Here is a 25,471-nt window from a genome sequence, read left to right as displayed (position 1 = left end):
CAAAGTATTTTTATTTTCTGTTTCTCTTAAAGTCTCTGAAACCATATAAACCAAGTAAAAATATATTACTACTGCTATCTCCTGCTTGGATATTGGGGGCTAAATATTAGTGCAGCTTGGTAATGGGCTGTTTAAATACAGTATCTGCTATGGCTATGATTTGAATCTGATGTTTTCACAGGCTTGAGCATTCAATACCTATTCCCCAACAGGTGGTGCCACTTTGGGAGGCTATGGGATGTTTAGGAGGTGGAACCCAACTGGCCAAAATAAGTGCCTATAGCCAGGACTTTAAAAGTTATAGCTATGCCTTTGATGGCAGTGTGCTCTTTGCTTCCTGGTTCCACATACTCTCCTCACCAGGAAATCCACCACGCCTCCCTAATTCTAAGCCTGGTAAGTTTCATGAGCTTCCTGAGAAGGATGAGCCTCTATGCTTACCTGAACCGTGACAACAGAGATGGCCTACAGCCATACCCATTTGCGGTCCAGGTTTAGGAAGTTCACGAAATGTACGAGGCTCACAAGCCCCCTCCCCTAAGGTTCTGTGAGCAGTGTCCAACTGCTAGTGAGAAGAGACTCCTCCATGTGGCGGCTCCCTGCAAGCTCCATAAGGAAGTCCAATGATGCTATTTTTGTGAGTCTTTGTCTTACTTTTTGAGTTATGTTGCTTCTCCTGTTAATAACTCCACAACCATGTTCCTGGGAGAAACCCCCACGGAGGCATTTGTTCACTGAGCTGGAATTGGGTGCTGTTACATCTTTGGTATACAGTAAGTGTCCTATATGGGGGCAAACAGGGATTCGTTCTTGTTGCCACTGGAAAATATAGACAACATTCTGACACAGAAGGTTTGAGTTTCCTAGGAGAGGCATAGCACCAAGACCCAAAGGGAGGAAAGGGAGTGGAACTGGGTGGAGGGAGAATTTGAACGGTAGTTCGTGCTTTGGGAAAAAACAAAAAACAAACAAACAAACAAAAAAACCCATGAATGATCTGAGGCTGGAGCAACATATCACGGTGCAGCACTGAATGGATATATATCCTATATCCTGGACATGGTCACTTCATGAGATGGGCCACCTTACAAGAGTCATATGGTCCTGGGCAGGCAGGTCTCTGTAGGCATTAGACAGTCCTCATAGGGATAACAGCTCAAAGTCAGCATCTAACAGCATCTTCAAGTGCTGCCAGCCCAGACTGTCTGTGGGAGAAACTGGGAGTATCACCTCTGTGTCTACCACACACAGCTGTAAGGCAGAAGTGAGATCCAAACCCAGATCCTTCCTGATACTGAGAAGCTACCGCCCACCTCCCCGTGCTCCTTGCTACGTCACAATGATAATGAGCTTTGGAGTTTCCATAACGGTGAGTCTGAGCCTTGAGTCTGTCCACTAAGGTCTCTCATCTCTTAGGAGATGTGAAGTGGAGGACCAGTGTTCTCATGCTCTGGTGACTTCTGAGCTAACAGGAAACATGTTTCTCCCTCTGTCACCAGCCTGGGGAGGTTGCTGCACTCTGAAAATGTATTGGGAATGTCGTGCATCTGCCACCAAGCAGTTATTACAAATGCTCGATGCTCAGAGTGCTACGTGCCTGACCCAGTTAAGTCCTTTTCATTTATTTCTTCATTTTATCAATTCTGCAGCCCCTGGAATGATTTCTCTGGGCTGTCCGCCCTGTCTTGCACTGAACAAAATGGGGTGAATGCATCCCTACAACATGACCAGTCAGGGACAGAGGCCATAATCATGCCAGGATAATTATTCCCATTTTGTAGATCAGTAGGCCCAGCCACAAGTCTGTCTTTCTTGAACTACACCCCAGAGTCCTGTTGTATCTATTCTCAGCCATTTGTTCATCACAACGTGTCTTTTTCTCTTGAGAGGGACACCTCAGGAAAACTGCAACCTTCTGACAGAGGACAAATTATAGCTACACATAGCAGGGGCTTCCTCCTGTGGGCAGGTACACAGGGGAGAGGCCATTGGTGATCCCTCCCAACCCCTCAATGGTAGTGTTCATCTTCTCCTTACCTTGTGTGTGATTTAATGAATGTCATGGGTCAGTGTCCATCACAAACCACCTTCCTCCCTTAGAAGCAAACATTTGTAATTCTCAGAGCGGCCGGGATTTATAAGTGTGGAACCAAAGGCACACAAATTAGTGAAGATAGGAGGAAGATCACTCTCGACCTCTCAAATAAAATGCCAGCAAAAGTTGTAGAGTGAGCTTTGATAAATCTGTCACAGTGGAACGTGTGTGCAGAGAATGACCCCCTTTGAAGGATGGAAGTCACACAGTTTACATGAGAAAACCAAAAAGAGGATAGACATGGTTCACATATTTCAATCCTTCTTCATTTTTAGGGAATCCCTCTTATAATGTATCCTTTATCAAATTTTTCAGAACAGATCTGTGCTCTGATGGATTCCTGTCCTCTACTTCTGTTCAATACCTCCCAACACACACATACACACACACACACACACATATACACACACACACATATACACACACACACTCACACACATACACACACACACATACACACACACACTCACACACACATATACACACACACACATATACACACACACACACACACACACTCACACACACACACACATACACACACACACACATACACACACACACTCACACACACACATACACACACACACACATATACACACACACACACACACACACACACACACACACACACACACACACACCTGACTCATAAAGGCCACAGAACAAACCTAGACATCACTCTAAGACAGACAGGCTGCTAACTGAGAACCTGAAACAGCCAAATATTTTTAGTGTGATTTTACATCCTGAAGCCAGCATTAATGCTGCTTACTTGTTCTTTCTCCCCTGTGCCCAAGGCAAGAATTCTCTGCAGTCAGATCAGGTGGTATGAGGGCTGAGTGGGGAGGGTAGGGAGGGAAAGAGGAGCATGGATGCTTTCACATTTGACCTCAAGTTCAGTCATGTGACACACCTATTTTTCCTTTTCCCCCATCCCAATCCCCCTTCCTTCCAAACTGAAATGGGTTTCAAACACATAAGCGGCAAACAATATTTTACTAAAACAAAATATGAGTTTTACTTAATCCATAGCTTTGTGATATAAAGAATGATTTTTTAATTGGGGGAAAAATAATAATATTCAGTTCTTCTCTGAAAACAAATAGCAGGACAGCCATCCAAATTCTTAGCAATTAGTCCCTTCCACACCAGAAACTGGGCAGCTGGTAATCTGCTGTTCTTCCTTTGAGCTTCTCAGATTAGACCCCAAATGCAATTTAATTCCAGACTCCCATATACACTTCCTGATTACACTTCATCTCAGTTACATAACAATCCTACATCGCCGTTGATTACAAACTCACCATAGACTATTCTACATTAGGTACAATGAACATGCTTCACGTGTCTCACACTTAGATATAATAAACCCGTCACAGCGTCAAAGAATCCTGTACCAATTTCCCTGACATCTGAGTAATCCTGCTAGAAAACCAATAAGCAGTCCTTAGTCCATCTTCTTTCATAAATTTGGATTCTTATATAACTGAATTGCTTAAATAAATCTATATTCAAATCCCCCCTTTCCTGGGGGAAAAGGAACGATATATGAAATGAAAATTCAGAACGTGCTGTGACTACCAAGGATATAGAGATGCAAGACTGACTGGAATTCAGATATAAAATGCAGCTGTGGTGCACAGTGTCGGAATGCCTCAACATTTCTAGAAGGTGGCTAGGCATCACAAAAACAGTGATGAGGACATCTGCAAGTGAGGAAGATGGGAACTGAGCAAGATACATATTTAAGATGTAAAAGTGTTCACCAGCACAAGCTTCAGGCTGGCCCGAGCCTACTGACCCTGGAACACTGTCCTTGCCTGTGAGGCAGGACTCCAGTCTTCCCTTCTCCTCCCATGGCTACCTAACTATCCACACCTCCGGCTCAGGCAGGATGCAGCCAGCACAATGGGGGAGGGATGTGTGTGTCTCATCTTGCCTTCCCAACTACATTTTCTTTACTCTTCCTCTCTACAATGATACAACTCAAAATGTGGTTATTCTTTGTCCCATCTCTTCTGCTCACTCTTTTGCTTCTCTCCTAGGTAATGCAGTCATAGTGGCAGCCACACATGGATGGCTCCTCAGATCCCGGAGAGCAGACAGGATTACAGAGAAGTTGGGCATGATGGGAAGACACCATGATATCTGATATGGGAGCCTAGTTTTACAAGGAGATTAAGAATCATAGAAGTTATTTTTTTGCAGCTGTTGATCAAAAAAACATGCACCTGTGCTTGTAGTGATATTTCATTTGTATTTTAATAAATAAAGCTTGCCTAAAGTTCACAGAGTAAAACAGCAACACTGATCAGCCTTACAGACCAGGCAGTGGTGACACACACCTTTAATCCCAGTAGCCACACTAGTTTGCCATAAAAACCAGGTGGTAGTGGTGCAAACCTTTAATCCCAGCACTAGAGAGGAATATTAGACAGGAGGAGACAGCCCTCACTCAATCTCATTCTGAGACTCCTGGAGGCAGGATCACCATTTCAGACTGCGGTAAGAGCCAGTGGCTGACTGTCTTGCTTTTCTGACCTTCAGGTTGAACCTAGGTTTTTATTAATTGTGCTACATGTGCTGATGAAATATGAGCATCAGTTCCCTGACTGCCAAGCAGGCATCATGCTCCCACTTCTGTGTCTTTCCCACCACGATGGACCATGTGTTCCTAAGGATGCTAAGCCCAAGAAACCCTTTCCTCCTCTAAGTTAATTTCCTCAGGGTATTTTATTACAACAATGGAAAAATCATCTGATACAAGTATGTATAACAACCAATACAGCTGCCAATATATGGGCCCCACACTGTTAGGATGACAGCTGATAGCAAAAATAAACAAAATCCAAAAAATACCCAGTGCACAGATGTTACCTCTAAACTTTCTCCACTGCACAGAAGCAGAGGACAGAGGCTGTAGCCTGGTTGGCAGAGTGCTGACTAAGCATGCAGTCAAGGCTGGTTTCATGTGGTGCATACCACCAATCCCAACACTTAGGGAGCAAAGGTAAGGGGATCAGAAATTCAAGGTCACTCTCAGCAATAGAGAGTTCAAGACCAACCTAGACTACATTAAACCCTGCCTTGGTAAATAAAATAAATTAATGAGTAAATAAATGTGTAAAGAAGCAGAGATCCTTACTTTTAGGGGTAGCCAGGGCAAAACAAGTAGAACCTGAAACCTCCTATTCTGTAAGAAAGAAAGTTCCAAAAAGAGGAGGATGTAACCAGAAGGCTAAAGTCAGTTTGGTGGGGGTCCCCGGAGATGCTCTTGTGACACACAAGGTTTAACACATACAAAATAAAATAGGAAATACAGCACCAGGTGTATGTAAATAATAAAAGAACTCAAAAGCTGAAAGACAGGCTGTATGCCTAACCTTGAAGTTCCTTTCTACAAAGCAAGTATCATCAACAAAGATGCTGGTAGCAATTTCACAGCCATCAAGGCCAGTGGACTCAGACTAAGTAGAGCTCATCACCCCTTCTACAACTCCAGGGTCTGAGGTCTTGATTCTTAACAAAGATGGAGACCTGAACCTGTTCCCCAGGAGACAGCAAACTCAAATTAAAAGACATCTCACTTTCAGTGGGCCTGTAATCGTCAAGAGCGTGGCTACCACGGGCACCAGAGAGAGAGCAAGGAAGGCTTCAGACGGAAGTGCGGAGGATTAATAGCATATTGCCATAGAGTAGGCGGGGCAATCCTGTTAGAGTAACGGACAAGTGGCACTGACGTTCAGACACGGACAGATGCGTTATGCTTCTCTAAGAGATTGGAACTGCGGGGAAAGCACTGGGATGGTGGGGCATCGTATTGGTTAATGGATCAGTCACTTGCGTTTAAGTACTTTCAGGAGAAAGTAATTCTCTGTATTGAACTGGTGACTTACTGATAAGTCTGTAATTACTTCAAAATAAAAGTTATCACATGCATTGAGGGGCAATACTTCAAATTTCTCCTGTGTTAGAGAGGAGTCTCTATAAATATCCATCATTCACTAAATTTCCTCTATCATGGGAGGAGAATGTTTTGAGACATATGGTGGCTAAATGAATTTCCCAAGAACATTAAACTCTGACGTGCAGCACTGGAGAGGAGTTTGCCCTTCAGTCAGTATTTCACTTAACAGACCAGTAAGACATGACCTCAGCAGAGGCCCCATGCCATAGATGCACCTTAATAAAACATTCTTAGGATGGACATAGGCTAGGCAGATTTTCTCCTGGGCAATACTTATCATAAGCATTGTGAATCAAAATACCAGTGGTATTTTTTTAGGTTTTATTCTCAGCAGTGGTCAAGAGTCATAAAGCTCATTGCTTCATACTTGTTTACATACGAATACGAACCACTCTTTTTAATAACAGTTACTACACTGCATCTTTTTTTAAACCCATCACTGTATTCTACCCTTTTGGTTCTTGCAATTAAAGAATTATTGATGACATCAGAAGTGGATTGCAAATTCTTCTTCTCGTTCCAATGTTATCTTTATATGAAACACTAGAGCATTAAGTAATATTAAAATCATTTATATAGTTCTATAATTATCTTACCTCTGGCTGACAGCCATCATATTTTCCTATTAGTTTTGGGGGAAAAAAGTTTAAAAAAAAGCATAATAATCTTTTTCTGATTCCTTTCACTAACACAGATAACAATTCATCAAAAACAATTCAATACAATATAAAATGGCCTAGAACACACACACATTTCTTTGTGAAGCATTGACTTTTCCTATTTTTATAATTCTGTTTGATTTTTATGACAGCCATTAAGGTCTTACATCCTGAGAGTAATACTTCATTTCTTCAAAAGGAACCAGGGAGAAAGGTACAATGTGCAGACCCCCACTGCACAGCTGCCACAACCATGAAACACCTAAGGGACCCACTGCTGGAGGGAGGGAAGCTTTTCACAGCTGTGCTAGGAACATAAGTGGGCGGAGCAGATTCTGTATCAGCACCCACTACTGCACACAGCTACCCACACAGGAGGCGGAGCTCCAGGTGCCAGCAGTAAACATGGTACTACTGTTGGGGAAGAAAGGGGGCATCACCCACAAGGTGCAGATGGCACAAGGCAATGCAGAACTGGGGAACCAGCGCCGGGTGGAACCTGCACATGGAAGTTTCTGGAACCCTCTCAGTCTACAGTGGGATCATCTTCCCCTTGAACGGCATGGGAGTTTCACAGAGTTGGGACTTGGGAGAAGTGGGAAGCTGAGAGTCAAAGGGCACAAGTAATACGAGGAACCAGGTTACCTGTAACACACACCACGCATAGGGTTAAGTATGCAACCTGGTCTACTAAATAATCATTGCACAATGCGTTTGCATATCAGCTCAGTGTGCAGCTCGAATGTTTGTGGTCTTTATTTACCAACTAATCACTCTGCAGTGATAAACTTCACCTTCAGTCATTCCTTTGCGTAAATGCTGGCTGGCCTCTGTGTCTCAGAAGGTGCAGACCCAGAACACAGCGTAGTTAGAGAATATTGCCTCTGCTCTGGGTGCAGACAGAGGGTGCTATGATGCCTTGAATTTCCTAATGACCTCAAATGGTCTTGTGTTGAAGGCTGATCCCTAAACAGCTGAGCATAGGTAAAGGGATAAAAAGAGAACTCTAACTTCATGAAGGGATTAACCCTTGATGGGTTCATGGGTGAAAGGCTGCCAGGGGGTGTGACTTCTCAGAGGAAGCCAGTCACTGAGGGCATGAGGGCATGCCTTTGAAGATGTGTTTTGTTCCCAGAACCTTCCTTGCCATCTCTCTGCTTCCTGGCTACCAGGAAGTAAGCCATCCGCTTCCATCACATGAACACCTGGTTTCTCTCACTGCAGAGGTCAGGTTAGCCATATGGAAAACCCCCTCTTCGTAGTCAGCATGCAGCTCAGAGTTAGAAGACTTACTTAGCATTCCATGGCTTTGGTTCAATTTCATCACAAGCAAAAATTAAAACACCCTTTCTGCTGGCACAGTGCTCACCATCCCTGAAAACTGGATTGATTAGTATATTTTATGCTGCGGACATATCGGTTGTGACTTCCCCCAAACAGGAAAATAAAAGCATATATTTTTCAGGTTAAAAAAAGACACTGTTAGGAATGACTCCAAATCACTGAATCTCATGTTTATGAATACACATAATAGGAAACCAAATAGCTTTTAAAATGCTTTTAACTAATTAAATAGAATGGCTTCTTGAAATGCCACTTATTAGGAATGCACAAATTTGCTGCTATAGCGTTTTAAAGAACTGCTTTTTAATGCTCATGGGTCTTCCAGAAGACTGAGAAACTCAAATGTTTCTTGTACTCTGTAAAGAGACAGGTTGGGGAGATTTATGCTTCTAATCGCATGATATTTTATTCTAAAAGTAAGTGTCCTGAAATTATAACATATAGTAGGATTTTAATGTATTTCTTTGTCTCCAAAATCCTATCACCACTCAGAAATCAGCAAAGTGGTGCTTCCATCCCCAATTATCCTCTGAACATTAGTTTCATTGCTGCTAATGTCTAAGTGACAATTGACCCCAACAGTGGAGGAGGACAGGGCTGAGCAGCCCTTGCAGACCATGTCAAGGAGCAGACAAGGAGCAGCTGCTGGAGAGCACGCAACAAGGATACCCTGAGGTCACCTGGCGTCTCCCACGGCTGCTGAGAAGGGCTGTGGAAGGCCACTGCTTCCTATCAGGAAGGGCACTCACCTGCCAGGACAGGTGCTCCTTGGCCCCTGGGGTTGCCGACAGGTAGACGCTCAGCACGATGGTGTGAGATGAGGAGGTGAGGACGCTGGCGATGATGGCATCTCGCATGTTGAAGGGAAGCATGGTGTATACCACGAAGATGATAAAGAGGAAGAAGGACACCTATAGAGGGAAGGAAAACAGGAGTGTCAGAAAATCCCCATTCTCTCACTGTTTAAGCAGGCAGAAAACAAACATTCTCACTTGAGGAACAATGTCACAAACTCACCGAGTACAGAGATGAACTCAGTCTAGCCTACTAGGTAAAACACTTGCCATGGAAGCGTGAGGACCCGAGATCAAGTCCCAGGAACCATGAAAACCAGGATGTGGTGGTCACACAGTCCTACACTGAGACAGGAAGTGGACACCGGAAGACACCTCGAAGCCTACAGGTCAACTAGCCTGGCATGGGGAGTGGAGACAAACAAGAGACTCTGTGTCAAGGCAGGTGAGAACAAAGGCCCGAGGTTATTCTCTGCCTTCACATTCACCATAGCCGGCACACAGGAATGCATATGCATGCATACAAAGAAGAAAAAGATGACAATTAAGGTAGCCATCCATCTGATTACAGCGGAAGGGCTTTTTAGGTACCCTCTCCACTATTCCCAGTGCATGAACTGGCTCTTTGGAGCCCATTTCCAATGGAGGGATACCTTACTCTGTCTAGATACAAGGGAGAGGGCCTTGGTCTTGCCTCAAGTGATGTGACAGATTTTGTTGAGTCCCCATGGGAGGCCTCACCCTCTCTGAAGAGTGGATGGGGGTGGGGTGAGAAGAAGATGGGGCAGCGGAGGACGGGAGGGACAGGGAACTGGGATTGGTCTGTAAAATAATATTAAAATATTCTTTTAAAATATAATAAAACATATAAAATTTTAAAAAAGGGAAAAAAAAGATAACCAGCCATCATGATGGGAGAAAAAGATTTCTTGTGTGGGACTTCAAATTTTAGTAAGGAAACTACTGCAGACACAAGGCGAGTTTAAGGACACTGTGTGAAAGAGTCAAGTCACCACTGGGGTTGGGCATCACTGCTTTAGAGACAGCAAAGGTAGACACACAGGGCAAGAATGAAGATGCTTTGGCTGCTGTGGGGCTTTGGTTCTTCCTGGCAAAGCGGTTAGATACAGAAAGACCATCTCATCCTGTTTCACTCCTCAATATGCAGAAAGCAGTTACAAAGCGAAGTACACACGCACACACACATACACACACACACACACACACACACACACACACACCATGGAATTTGCATATCAATTAAAAGATGGGGACACGGATACCCAGCCATGATACCCAGAATATCACCTGTCAAACCCGCATACCAGAATGTGATTTAGGAATAGCATGGATTAAAGTCTTGACACATGATTCAGTGTGGATGAACCTCAAAGACTCTGTATCACATGATTCCATTTATATAAACTATGCAAGATAAGGAAATCTTTAGTAATCCAGTTGGCTTGGTCTGTGAGCAAGCCTGTGGGACAGAAGAAGTGTAGTGATGTTCTAACAAGTGTAGACTTCTTTGTTGGTGAGAGAAAAGGCTTTTGCATTGGGCAGAGACATTCACTGCCCAATACTGGGAAGGCACTGAATGCCACCACATTCTCCATTTTAAAATGGCTAACTTATATTTTATGAATTTGACCTTTATAAAAACAATCGATATAAAACCACTTAGAGAAACTTTTAGAATAGAAATCAAAATGCTTACTAGGTAATAAAACAAGAACATTTTCATTGCAAAAGAGCCAGAGATGGAAGAACATCAGAGAGAAACATCAGGGGACATCTACAGCAAGAGAGACTAAAGAGCACAAGGTCACGAACCTCAGGGAAGAGAGACGCATGTGACTGCAGTATCCTGTGCCATCTGAAGAGGACACAGAAGCTGAGTCATTGGATAGACATGGATAGATCACCACAGCTGCCCTGGTGCAAATCTTCTGAGTTCCCAAATGTGACATGAATATCAGGTTCTGTTCCCTACACACAGTGCAGCCCCGAGGAGGCCAGTTCTTGCCTATTCTGCTGCACACTTGTAACTTAAGGGTCTTGTGTGCCTCTACGCCATGGTTCCAGGATGGTGTGTTGCCTCCTGTCTGTGTTTTACCATCACAGTTGAGGTGCACACAGAAAATGGGAGGTTTACAGCCTAAAAATCAACACGAATTCCTAAAACTCATCCTTTCATTTTCTTCAGGGCATCCTAAACAGGACATCCATTCATTCCACAAACATGCAGAAGCTCCTCTGATGGGGCAGCAGCTCCAGGAGAGGGAGGAGAGGTGGCCCTGTCATAGTTCTGAGCCATTACAACCGAGTGGATGAGTCTGTCATGCATGCCAGCTATCTTCACGGCTGAGAGAAGGGCCACCCTTCCCACCCAGCCCCACTCTGCAGAGACAATGAAATGGCCCCTAAACCGTCTTCTCTGTTTGCTACAAGCTTTGTCACTGTGGAATAACAGCCAAAGAGAAAGCCATCGTGGGTGGGCAAAGTGACCAGAAGTCCTCAGGAAGCCCGAGTTTGGAGTAGGCCATCTGCTTCAAGCCCCCGCTTCCTCCCCTTCAGGCTATATTTATATGGGCTGTCAGGATAAAAAATGTGGGTGAGCAGATTAACATAGCCATACTTTCCCTAGCAAATATTTTTTTTCCTTTTGCCTCTTCAAAATAAAAGACTATGGAGCTGTTTTCCAGCAAAGCATTAGAAGTCAGCAAGACACACGCTCGCTCTGGTTTTCCTGTTCTGTACAAAAAACATGAAATCAAGGCAGAAGCTTGATCTCAGGTAATTTACGTATGAAGATACAGAGTGTGGGAGAGACCCAGGGCTGCTCTTAGGAGCACTTCATGCAGTGAACAATGAGCTGCCCAGACAGAAAGGGACTGGTTCCGTCGTGATATCTTCTTGATGGCAGAACATGCGCCAAGTGTCAGGGCTCACTAATGACCTTGGCCAGCATCTGCTGAGGGCCAGCCTACCACAGCTGAGTTCCCAAAGCTGAGGCAAGCCATTGCATCAGATTAAGGTCAGAACTCCAGTGATGGTGCTTCAGGAGCCCAGGCAGGGATGCCTGTGCAGCATCCACCAGCACGACTTGGCCCTTGAAAGTCAAGTTCAGGTCTTCTGGAGGAACTGTCTTGACACATTATTAATCTCAGAGGGTCCTCATGGTGTTAGGTCTGTTTCTCACCCAACTTCAAGGAGCACCATATGTATAACTTAAGTGAATCTGGCACATCTAAAGAACATGTGGGTAAAATAACTCCGAGAAACTTCTCTTGCAATCTCTAGAGTTTCCATGTTACCATGGGGACATAAGATTCCTCCAAGCTGTGCTCTTCTCTCTTGTGTGTGACAAGAGACTGAAAATAAAAGCAAGGCCATTGTTCTGAGGACGACTGGAAATACCAGACACACGGTGTCTGCAGCAGTCGTGTTCACGTCAGTAAAGCAGTCACAAGCACGCATCCTCACCAAGCCTCTGCAAGACACACACATCTTCCTATACATCCACTTGACCCTTGAACACTGCCACTTTCTAGACCTCAGAGCTTTTCTCAGACTCACTAACCCGCTCCACTTGCAGCCAACTCCCTTCATCTGGTGACGGACCAGTCTCCGATCTCTCCGGCATGCACCACCAAAGCTTATCCTTAGTCATGCTGCCTTCTGGCTGAGGACTTCCCCATACTCCACTCCTGGTGGCTATTATTCTGCCCTACATCCATGACACCACCTCATGCCTTTCCACTTGGCAAGAATGTAGTTTAGATAACCCACTGGCCATCTGAACAAGGACGGCAGAGTGGATCCTCCATTATTTGTATCAATTTCACATTTCAACTTCCTGCAAACATGTCTGCTCAGTTAGGGGAGGCTCCACGACTATCTAGGAAGCATAAACATAACTAGCGTAGCTTCTCTACACTAGTCGAAAACACCACACACACACACACACACACACACACACACACACACACACACACTGCATAAATTGCTATGGTCCCTTTTCTCCCTGACAGTCATGGAATAAGACATATATCAGGAAGTGAGGGTAGAAGATCTCAGGTGATCCACGTAACCGGTAGTTATGTGAGCAGTCGTTTCATGCCTGTAGTGCGCAGCCCCCAAGCCAATATGCATGGCTCAGCTAACCCCAACTGTACCAAGGCCACGTATCCCCGTTCTGCCTTGTTAATGTGATGTCTACAAAAGTGGATTATTTCTGCATACATTACTGACCAGTTCGCTTTTTAAAACTTAAGTATTCTTTGTGGCACAAGTCTACAGATGTGAACTTATCACTTTTACTAGTTCAAAGCAGTCTATAGTAATAAGTGCACTGGCATTTATAGGACACGTTCCCTTAGTGCTGATCTTCCCCAGCTAGACAAGTGCCCATGATCTGACTTTAGCATGTGTTCCCTGGTCTACCTTGCTTCAACATTCTATTTTCTCTTGTCCGGATAATACAGCAAGGTCTGTGCTTGTTGGAGGAGGTGTCTCACTAGGCATAGACTTGGAGGTTTCAAAAACCTATACTATTCTGAGTTAGTGCTCTCTGACTCCTACTTATGGATTGAGATATGAGGTCTCAGTTGCTGCTCCAATGCCATACCTGGAACTGGAATTAGGGATGGCTGTGAGTTACCGTGTAGATGCCAGGCATCAAAGACAGGTCCTCTGCAGAAGCAGTCAGTGCTCTTAACTGCTTAGCTCTCTATCCAGCCTTCCAGTTTCCAAATTTTTAAAGAGACAAGTGTTGGGCCCAAACTATAGCAATTATACCATTCTAAGTAAAATGTGAGGATATAGCATTGTATCTCATTGTTGCTGGAAATTCTAACTATAAATGAAAAAATAGCAAATTTCCCCCAAAGTAAAGGTAGAAATATCCAAACCAAGTTTTATACACACATACACATGTATATGAGGGAAATAGGGATTAAAAGTGTATGGAGATACTATCTTATATTTCATGGTCATTACCAAAAGACAGAAGGCAGCAAGTACTCTCCAGGATGAAGGAGACGGGAACATGGTATATGGTTGCTGGGATGCTGGGAATGTAAATTAACACAGAAATTATGAAATGTTATAATGACTTCTATTAAGACCAGAGACAGAATAGCTGCATTAGTTAATTTTTATCATGTCTATGATTGAATATTTGACATAAACAGCTTGAGGGAGGAAGCTCAATATATGTTATGGGCATCAGTGCATTGTGCGGGAGCAGAAGAGTCACGTCACAGCTGCAAGACTGGAGAGTCAGGGGAGAGGGACAGCCAGAGGCCCAGGCCACAATCCAGTCCCAAAGCATTCCCTTCTTGTCTCACTTGTTTCAAGAACGTCCACTTCCTATTGTTCACCACCTCGCAATAATGCCACTTCTGAAACTGTCCATAGTTCAATCTATCAATCACCTGAGGCCCTATAAAAAATCTGTGGCTCCTATCTGACAGGATTTAAGGCCTGCCTCCTCAGAGAAAAACTCATGCATGGTCCTGTATGCCTGACCAAGAAGCCCAAACTGGAGAAGTCGTAAGCCCTAGAGGAGCACCTGCTTCAGTTAAATGACTGTAATCTCAAACCACCTTTTCAGTATTTATCTTTATACCCCTGGTACACCACAGCCCTCACTACAGCAGCTACGAAGCAGCTTCTCGCATGGCATGGCTTTGGCACTGCTAGCTCGTTTCTGGTAGGAGTTTAGCTTTTTAGGCTGTGCATGTGAGATCAGGTGCCACTTCCTCTTTTATGCCTGACTAATTTCCCTTCACACACCATTCCCAATGCTCGTCTGTCTTGTCCTAAATGATAGGGCTTTCTTCTTTTCTTAAGCTGTTACTCCAACGTATCACATTTTCCTTCTAAGATAGACTCTTCCTCTGTAGCGTAGGGTGTCTGATAACTCACTACATCACATAGGATGACCTTGAGCACTAGACAATTCCTCGGCCTCAGCTTCCTGAGTGCTAGAATTATAGGCATGAATCACCACAGACAGACTTTTTTAAACTGGCATATTCTTTATCTACTCCATCACTGATGGAAGTTCGAGATGATCTGCCTTCGTTAACATTCTGAAAAGAGGAGGCTGCTTGCTCTTTGCATGTACACAGCCTGGGAAGGTTGAATTATGGATCATTCTATTTTAATCTTTCAGTAGTCCCATGCTGTCTCTTGCCACAGTTACATTAATGTATACAAAACTTCCTTTAGAATAGTAACTCAAAACAAAAACCTAAGACATACTGACGACTGGAGTAGTAGAAGAGGTTCTATTTCCTCCATACTTCCAACCAAAACTCTTCTGAACACCTCTAGGATGTGAAAAGAGTACCTTGAATGCTATATTATGAATCAACTGCACACATTATCCCCCTTGACAGATACCCCGGGCTTTGAAATGGTAATGATGAGATCATGAATCACAGGGTGGCCTTCATTATCCTCTTTCAAACACTATGCAGTATTAGAGAGACTTGACGATAGGACCAAATGTAGAACAATGCGATTCCTCTGTGCCTTTTTAATTTGAAACAGGTAGGAGGCAGATCATGCATTTTTAAAAAGCTTAATACAATAGAAGCCTAGGAGAAGCAGCCTGGCTTGGGTCTGGATATCTACCTAAGTGTGTGGCCCCCAGTTTCTCTCCCACCATTCACGGTTTCAACTACGCTACCATCAGTGATGGGATAACATCCTGGGCTACAGAAGTGTGCGGCCCCACCTTCACAATCTCCTTTGCTGGATTAGGATTCACTTTAAACCCAATCCGATATTCCAACGTCCATGAAGGTGCTGCAGTCTGGCATGTGAACATCCCTCAAAAGACTCGTGTATTTAAAGACTTAATCCAAAGTCTATGACATCACTGGAGGCTGCTGGGACTTTCAGTGGTTGGGGCTGAGTTGAAGGAGATTATGTTACTGGACTGTGCCATTGAAAGGAATTTGGGGACCCGAGATCCTTCTCTGTCTCTTTGCTTCTTTGCTACTGTAGGTTGTCCACCTGTCCCACCTCACAGCCCCCTCCAAAATGCACTGCTTCACTACCAGCCAAGGAATACCAGTGATGGATGGAAATCTCTGAAACCAGGAACTAAGAGGAGTCCCACTGACACCTTGCATGATACAATGTTTCTGATCTTAGTTTGATTCTAAAAGGGGTTTTGATTAATACAGTTCCCAAATAAATCCATATACTGCAAATAGTTTAGTCCTTAGCTTCTACCACTGCCACTTTCTTTTAAAAAGAATAGAAGGACAGACTGGTCCTCAAAATTTACATGATTAAGATGCTAATTTGTCCTGCAATGATTTCCCCAATTCAGTCTTACCATATATATGTATGCATGTGTGTATATTACCTATGTATATAAATAAATATGTTTATATCCATATATATGTATACTATATACATATGTGCACACATATATTACTTGAACTTTTTAAATTTTCCTTTTATATGTTTTTAATTTAAATAGAATTGCATCACTTCCTCCCTTTCTTCCTCCAAGCTCCTCCCATCCCCCCATGCTCAAGCTGATAATCATTATCAATATGATACATATATAATCACATATATATAACTGAGTCCTTTTTTGGTGGTGGCATGTATGTATGTATGCATATTGTTTCAAGGCTGACCACTCTTCACTGCACAGCCAACAAAGGGGCTCTTGCCTGGGAAGGACGAATTCTCCTTCCCCCAGGATTCTTAGGACCCATGAACTACCTCAGCAAGAGCCAGGGCTCTAAGTCAGTCCCTTCACTTTCCATAACTCCTTTTCTTACTTCATTCCTTTCATTGTTGTTTGCTTAGCATGTGTACAAGCTTATTAATGTACATGTGTTGGTACATACGTACATGTATGTGAATGCATGTGGTGACCAGAGGTCCATGGCCTGGTTATCTTCCTCCACTTTAGTTTTAGAGTTAGGTCTCTAACGGAGCCTGGAGCATATCAGTGTGGCTAGGTGATCTAGCCAGCAAGCCTCAGGGAACCCTCTCCCCCGTCTCCCTGGTGGAGGTTAAGATGACGGGGGGGGGGGGTGCTGTCATATCAGGCTTGCTGTTTTGTGCTCATGACGGGGTCCTCATGGTTGCACATCAATTCATTCATGATTGACCTGGCTTCCAAGCCCACCCCTATTGTCTCCTTACTCCCGGGTACAAACATGATGAATGTCAGGTCTGCGGAAGCCACTTTTTGAAGCAGAAATCTGAAGCCTTTCAACAGATAATTAACAAATGACTGTCCTTTGTCTGAAATTAGGCCACCGTGTCCATCCTCGCTGTGAGAGTGTTTAAAATCAGTGCTTCCTCTGAAAAGGGCACATGCTTTGCTCATTCTAAGGTCATTTCCTACAGTCTACGCAGATCTTCAAAGACTTCTTTTGAATGTTGGTCTTTGGCCAAAAGACACTGTATGAACACAAGGCCACTTTCCTTGGATTTTCCTGTTTCCTAATGGAAGAGGAAGCAGAATGTCTTTTTCTCCAGCCCTGGCTTCACCATCGGAGGATAAACCCTACCTATTGCTTTTGGACATGGTCGCGTGACTTTCTCTGATTGGTGGAATTACAGCAGTGAACTGGAGCTTGAGAGGAGTCCATCTGCATTTCCTCCAGCCCTCTTGGCATTTGAGCCTCCCTAAGGGGTGGGTGTGGGTGGGACATGGAGCAAAGCCAGAGTCCAGAAAATACTGGAAATATTAGAAAATGCCTATGTCTTACCTTGTCTAGTTGCGTGATTAAGAGAAAAGAATGCTTGTCCTACAGATATTCATTTATTCATTCATTCTACGTGTATGGGTGTCTTGCTTGCACAAATGTCTGTGCATCCCACGTGTAAAACGCCCAGCTAGAGGATGACATCTAGGACTAGGGTTATAGATCGTTGTTGGCCATCATGCGGGCATCAAAAACTGAACCCAGGTCCTCCAGAAGAGTAGACAGTGCTCTTAATCATTGAACCATCTCTCTCGCCCCCATTTTTAATGTATTTTTATTTTATCTATTATTTTAATACTTTAAATTTTTTCAGCTAGTAGATAACTTTCTATTTTCTGATCTTAAATTTTTGTAGAAATGGCTACACTTCCCCTTCATGCCTTCCTGGCCCTCAGGGTGTATGTACCAAGACAGCATGAGCCAGAGTTTCCCAAGCAGAACCCCACCCTCTAGGATGGCATGTGGTAACTACACAGCAGGTACGCTGTGCCATAAGTTTACCCATCTCTGTTGTGGCTGTATTAGCTTTCCTCCTATTAATTCTCAGCTATGAATTTTCAAGTATTATTATGGACCCAATGTTCAAAGACAACAGAGACAGCCTTTGGTAGCCAACAAAAAGGCAGCAATGCAGGTTAACCCCTGAAGGCTCAGAAATCGCTGATGTCAGAAGGCTTTGAGGATCTCTACCCTCATCAGTAAATTGAAGAGCACAGTAGCACACTGGTTTTTCTCAGCTAGTCACCTGGGCAACGCTAACTGAAGCCCTCATGCTTGTGTGCCTTTCTCTTCTCATTCCGGTGTCCTCTGTTGTCAGCTGTTTCACCTTACCCCCAGGGAACTGCAATCAAGGGACACTGCTCTCTCTATGCCTAGGGTGCAATCATGCACCATCTGCATATAGGAAGGTTTTAAATTTTAAATCGTGGCCTATGCACGAAAACAGCAAGGAATTGTTTGCACACTTTGTGTGGATGAACTAGCTTTATATTTTCAGGATATGAAATCTTATCTCATTTTCTTTGTTGTTGGACATTCCTCCACTTGTTTAGACAAATGCTGTATCAAGTTCCTAGCACCGGGCTGGCTGAATCTGCGGCTAATTGGTCGTGCCACGTAGCAGTACGATCTGCTCTATGGATGCTTAGGAAAATGTCACTGTTTGAAGAGATTTGACAAAGAGATGATCTCTATCTCATAATAAATACCTGGGCTTTGTGGAAGGAACAGTGTCCTGGGAAATTACTTTGAAATATATCATCTAAGAAGTAAAGAAGAAAAAGTAACTCACTTGTAAAAATAAATAAAAAATGTTATGCAAAAGGCTCTTATTTATATTCACTGTTTTGGTTCTTATGAATATTCATGTCTATATTATTTTGAAACACTATATTTACTTAATCTGAAAGGCCAGTGCTTCAGATGAGAAAAAATCATGCTGGGAAAATGAGTGAATTATTCATCTAAAAAACAAATATTGTTCTGGGATTCCAGCTTAAACTATGTATCCAGCATCTCATAAATCAGCGCAGGCCTTAGCATTCCACCGTGGGATCTCTCCAGAGAGGCCCACCAAGCTCTACATTGCCTTGGTTTGCTTCTGCCTTTATGCCAAACAAGGAAAATCTCAGCAGACAGAATGCATCTCCCTGAGCTGTAAGACAGATTATTTTAGCATTGACTGGGTGAAGCTTTCTTGAATGATACAGTTGCTTCCTACACAGCACTAGCTCCGACCAATCAGCGTTAGTGGAGGCGCCCAGACTCTCATTCTCTCTCCCTAGGGAAACGGGTAGCCTTCAGAGCACTTACAGCACACCAAGGGATCTGGCTATCACCCCACGTACTACCAACAACCTTCATGTTTAGATCAAAGCCCACAATTCACATAGGATGGCAGCTTTTCTACTTTGTATTTCATGCATTCAGTTTGAGGTTGAAGTCATTGTTCCATGACTTCATGTACCATGTACCATGTCACTTAAAGAAATAAAGTTTAATGATCGGTAGCATGGAAACACATAACAAATGACATGCTTCCAGAGTTCACACTGATTTAGACTCACTTTCAGAAGCAGAAAATAACACATTTATTTCTGGATAAATAATGCATATTATTAGCTAAATATTAATAAGTGTATATTAATTCCTGTTTGCATAAGCAGTTTGTTCCAGAGAATTATGGGCTAAACAGAAAGAATGACTTCACACTCAAATTTTTGTTAATTTCATTTCTTTGAAAATACGGATATGAAAAAGGTTCAATAAAGAAATATTTCAACTTTAGATCATATAAAGTTTGGCCTCCTGTTTATTTATTTTATGGCTCATAAGTCACTTCAACTTTGCTAATTAATAAACCAATCTGTTCACTTACGAAGTAGCCATGACACACCGCACACATGCACACACGTGCACACACACACACACCCGGAACTCCTTCAAGGATTTGATTCTCACTGGCTGACAAGCACTCCCATAGAAGGAGCTGGTACCCAGCCTCGCGACTGGGCTTCCACAGACGTTGGGCTCTCAGATTAGAGACTGTTACCGAGTCAACAGTATAGTAAGGTCCAGCAGAGAGCATTTCTTCCTATGTCTGTGGTCCTTGGCAGGGATTCCATTACTCCTTTGCTCTGCTATTAACAGCTAACCAAAAGAATGTCTGCAGTTGCATCTACGCATCAGGACTAGAGAACGGCTTCTGATTTTCCCCCTCGGCCCTGTCAGTTCACCACTGAAGGCTGTGGTGACTTCTACTGTGTCTACAAAACATCTACTGTGGTAAATGATCAGCCACAGCAGAGGATGCTCTAGCCTTCCCGGGCTCACCAGCCCCAGTGCAGGATGCCCTAGCCCAGGGATGCCCTAGCTGAGGGATCTATAATGCAGACTGTTGGTACTGTTTAGCGTGAACCTTGAATGTTTAGGTGCCATGAGGATGAGGTGGCCCTCTTCTGTGAACCTCCCTATGGTGGTGGTTCTGGGAAAGAAGGGGGGTGGATTTAATCCTGAAAGCAAAAGAAGCCAACTTACCACAGCACTGTGGTTTTTCAGTCTTTCAGCCTCTTAGGATCTTTATTTCTAGCCAAACCAGAATGAAGGTAAATGAGAGATTAAGATTTCTTCTCTCAAAGAGAGGGAGGAGCAATATGAGCAAAAGGATCAAGACCATGATGGAGATACCCACAGAAGCACCTGACCTGAGCTAGTGTCAGTTCACTGACCCTCAACTGACAGCAAGGGAACCTGCATAGGACTGAACTAGACTAGACCCTCTGAATGTGGGCGACAGCTGTGTGGCTGGGGCAGTCTGTGGGGCCTCTGGCAGTGGGACCAGGATTTATTCCTACTGCTTGAACTGGATTTTTGGAGCCTATTCCCTATGGGGGGGATACCTTGCTCAGGCTAGATTTAGGAGGGGGGTCTTGATCCTGCCTCAAAGCGCTATGCCCAACTTTGTTGACTCCCCATGGTAAACCTTACCCTCTCTGAGGAGTGGATGGGGGTGGGGTGGTTGGAAGGTTGGGGGAGTGGGAGGAAGGGAAGGAGAGGAAACTGGGATTGGTATGTAAAATGAGAAAAGATTGCTTTAAGAAATAAACTAAAAAGAATATATATATATATATATATATATATATATATATATATATATATATATATTTCTTCTCTCTGCAAGTTCATGCTCACCTTTCCCTGTGGTATTTTCTTTCTATAGAGGAGTTGAAATCCTTTAATATTTTTGGTAAGGGGGATCAAACGTCATCTTCTTTTGGTAAAGAGAATGTAAGTATCTCTTATGTAACTTTATTCTCTAGTTCTCTCACTATCTACTAAGACTTTGAAGGAAAAAAAAAACCTTTATTAAATCTTTTTATTCTACATCAAAATAATTCTCTTCCAAAACCCTATAAAACTATTTTTAAAAATGTAATTTTAAGTTGTTGGTTAAAAATATCAACAATTTTAATTGCAAAGTACCAACATCCTAATGAAGCAATTTCTTCTGTTGATTAGCAACATCCATCTTCTTCTATGTTAGGGTTGGAAATCCCCCCACGCGTTCAAGGCCGCATCACAGTGAAGGAGATTGACAGATACAGATGGGACCAGAGAGTCTGCTGCTGGCTTGTGCCCCCCTCTTCCTTTTTGTGGAAGCATATGATAACAGGAACACTAAATATCCTGTCAGAAAACTCACCAGGACGTCCAGGAAGGGAAGGGAACGTAGATGGCCAGCTTTGGGGGAGCAATTTAACTGTAACCATTCCTTGTTAACAAAAAGAGGTAGGAAGCCATCTGAAGGAATGTGCACGGGGTAAAATCTCCTGAGTCCTGCAGCATCGTTCTGACCTATAGATGTCTTGATGAACTCAGAGTCTATGCCCACTACAGAAACATTCACCTATTAAATATGTGTTGCTAATTTCCAAACTAGGCTTTTATCTGTGAATTGCAATTAAGAGTTTCCCAGGGACCCTCATTTTATCAAAGGATATTTAAAAATCAGGAGCTGAGTGCTAAGTGTGACCATTATTTCCAAGTATCATTGCACTTCAGATGAATACATTTTCATTTTAATTCGAATGAACACATCATCTCTATCAGTGGGTATCATTTAATATACAGCTCTAAGGCTGACATCATTGACGACTTGGCTTAGATTTCTAGTATCTTTAGTTTTCCGTAAAGACTTACTTACTCTTTGGTTTATTTAGTTTTGGAGCCTTACCCCGACCCTTACCAGTACATATCATCTTATATCACCTTATCCTCTCTAATCATAAAAAGTAGGTGCTGTAGTTAGGGCTACTATTGCTGTGATAACAAACCATGGCCAAAAGCAACTCATGGAGGAAAGAGTTTCCTTCGTTCACAGTTCCACAGAGTTCTCTAGTTTTCTGACAGGATAATGCGCTCTCCTTGCTAACGTCTGCATTGAACTAAGGAGGCTCTGCCTCATTTCCTTCAGAAACTTTACAGCAAGTATTTTTAATCACGTATTTTTAAAGTCATCTTTCTATTTACAGGATAAAAAGCAAAGATAACGCAGGCGCACACACCCTTCACCCCCATTCAGTTAGTGCCTTCCATTAGCAGCTGCACCTGGCGCGCATGATGAGCCAGGGTTGATAAGTCACTGCTAATTAACGCTCAGGCTTCACCATGAGCTACTTCTCACCTGGCATCCCTTTCTGTCACAGAATGCTGCTCAGTCCTCAAACATCCCTAGGGCCTCTCGCTTACTTGTCTTTGATCTTGACGAGATGAGGAACATCAATAACGGACTTTCTAGAATGTCCTTTCACTGAAATTTGTCGTGTGCAGGCCTCATAACTTTGTCCCTTGGGAAAGAGAAGCCCCGAGGAAGAGAGATGCTGTCAGCTCCTATCACGGCAAGAGCTGTCACTGCGACCTACACTGCTGCTAGCGACCTTGGTTGATGGAATGGTGACATCAGCCAGGATCCTCCTCCAGCTCCCTCTTTTCTCACTTCCACTCTGCATTCCTCAGCAGAAGGACGTCTGTGCAGGACATGGAGGAACAGAACAGAGATCTCCTTCCATAGGAACAGAGTCTATAGAAGCCATCAAGAATTCTACCACAGGCAAGATGCGACCATTGTCCCCCAGCTCACCTATGAAGACATGTATATAACCGTGCAGATTTATGAACTGGCCCTTTACGCTGCAGATTGTCATCCAACTCTACCTTGTTTGGTGTTCAAACTCTCCAAAAATTGATTTTCCTCCTAGGGGAAGTAACTGTTCAGAAATAAAGAAATCAAATAGCATCTCACAGTGACAGTCATGTCAAAGGGACACAGCCCTAAAATACAGACAATAGTCTTTTGATCTTTTAAATACCCTGTCTTCATCTCTTGTAAAAGTCAAGGCTGGGTTTTCTTTTTTGATCCAGTAGAAAGAGTTATTATTTTTATAAACAGGTGAGGTCCATTCATATCTGCTTTATATATTTACATGTGTGAATATGTGTTTGTGTGTAGGTGTGAGCTGAAAACAGAGACTGATAACCAAGTCTTCCCCAGTAACTCCCTACCTTATTTTTTGAGACAGCATCTCTCTGAGCCTGAGGCTGGCTGACCTGGCTAGACTAAGGCCAGCAAGCCTCCTGGCACCCCAGCCTCTGTCTCCACCCTAGTCATAACTTCTGGGGACAAAACTCCAGTCTGTGTACTTGCACAGCAAGCATTTAACCCGCTGCAGCAGGAACTACCGATGAGACAAAGAGATTACAGTTATCAAACACCACACAATGGTTTTACCAAGTGTGTCAGATTTATGTTTAGCTCTGTTTTCTCTGTGGAAAGTTGCCTTCTTCACATTTAGAGAGAGTTATGCTTCTGTAATGTTGGTTTAGTGGCAACTCTGACTATACTGATATCACATATACATATGTGTTTAGTGTTCATGTTCCTTCTGTAGTAGGCATGCGCTAACTGCTTCCCATCTTTGATTCAGATCTTCTGGCTCCTGATAATTACCTATGCAGCCATTAAAGCTCACCTCACCTTCTCTCTCTATTGTTTTCCATGCTACGGCCTCCATAACGAAAGAGGAGCAGCATTAGGAAAAGAATTCAAAACCTGGACATCCAAAGTAAATGCTGCTACAACCAAATCAACCAGTAAAATGTTTTAGGCATCCCAGACCTGCCCTGATCACCCTTGCGAGCCAGCTCACAAAAGTGACTCCTGACTCCAATGCCACAGAGGAACTGTGAATGTTTTTAATTTTTCATATGAATTAAACCATGCCACACAATCCTTTGTTAGCTGTTGTTTTCTTATCTATGTGTTTCTTCCTTTGTACTGCTGCCTGGTTTCTGTCAAGGTGGCACAATGCATGGAACTGTTCTTCCTCTAGTGGGCCTGGGAGCAGTCTCCAGTCACAGACTGAAGTGGCTATTCCAAGTGCTGCTGAGGACGCTCTCACATTGGTGAGTGACTGACACTTCTGAGCAGGAGGCTCTCTGCCTGTGTTGAACTGTCGTCGACCCTAGCACATTTTCTAGCTAGCTGAACCAATTTATATTATAAACGTATCATACACACTATCAGTTTATTTCATATCCTTGTAAACCTGGCTTCCTTTTTTTTTTAAGTTTTATTATCACGTCAGGGCACATAAGACATAGAGGGACTGTTTTACCACACTGGTCAATGTTGATTTCATTCAGAGATATACAAGACAGCCATGAAGTTCAGAAGCTGATCACGTTCTTCATTATTGGTTAAACATTAATGATGGCCTGGGAATCACTGTGGCTTCACTGTGACTCCAGGATTCCTGAGCATCCTGCAGGACGCAGTAGATTCAGGACAGGTCACATCACTAGGTCTAAGTTTTCTGTCACCTCTTGGAGGAAAAAAAAAATCCTTGTTTAGTGTGGTGCTTCTGAAGTAGGCTCCAGTGAGACAGACTCAAACTGGAAGGGATGGCTGCCAGAAAGACTTGGTTTGCTTTTTTGTTGCTGTTTTCCCTTTTGTTTGCTCAGCTTCTTTGTGAAAAAGGTGTTATTTACCAAAGCAAGTGGGATCCAGAGTGCTTTCAAGAACAAGGTCTTTCTCTCTTCAAACTCCTTCAAGAGCCACCCTGACAACTGCTAGGGTGCTTACATAAGTGTGACATCCCTGAGTTCTTCATTCTTGGAAACAGGGCTGAATAGGAAATTATGAGATCATAAAAAAAACCCATCGCTTGGTAGACTACTATAAAGCAAACTGCTGCCAATCATAGTTCATTTCCTCTGTGATTAATGAGTCATTTTTATTAAATCTCTGAAGACGTTCCTTATCTTTGAAATCCTAGTAATTAGAAATGTCCTGGCATAGA

The 25,471-nt window shown here is 43.3% G+C and overlaps 1 protein-coding gene across 1 annotated transcript in view; it reads right to left on the bottom strand.

The window, feature by feature from the left end:
• Adcy2 (adenylate cyclase 2) overlaps nt 1-25,471 on the bottom strand; it is a 343,570-nt gene that overhangs the window by 236,114 nt on the left and 81,985 nt on the right. The window contains exon 3 of the mRNA XM_075975732.1: nt 8,818-8,979. Coding sequence (XP_075831847.1) covers nt 8,818-8,979 — 162 coding nt within the window. The remainder of the gene's footprint in view (nt 1-8,817; nt 8,980-25,471) is intronic.

The sequence above is a fragment of the Microtus pennsylvanicus genome, chromosome 6 (assembly GCF_037038515.1).
Source record: "Microtus pennsylvanicus isolate mMicPen1 chromosome 6, mMicPen1.hap1, whole genome shotgun sequence".
NCBI lineage: Eukaryota > Metazoa > Chordata > Mammalia > Rodentia > Cricetidae > Microtus > Microtus pennsylvanicus.
The sequence above is the reverse complement of the archived record's forward strand: the minus strand, read 5'-3'. Positions and strand labels throughout refer to the sequence as shown.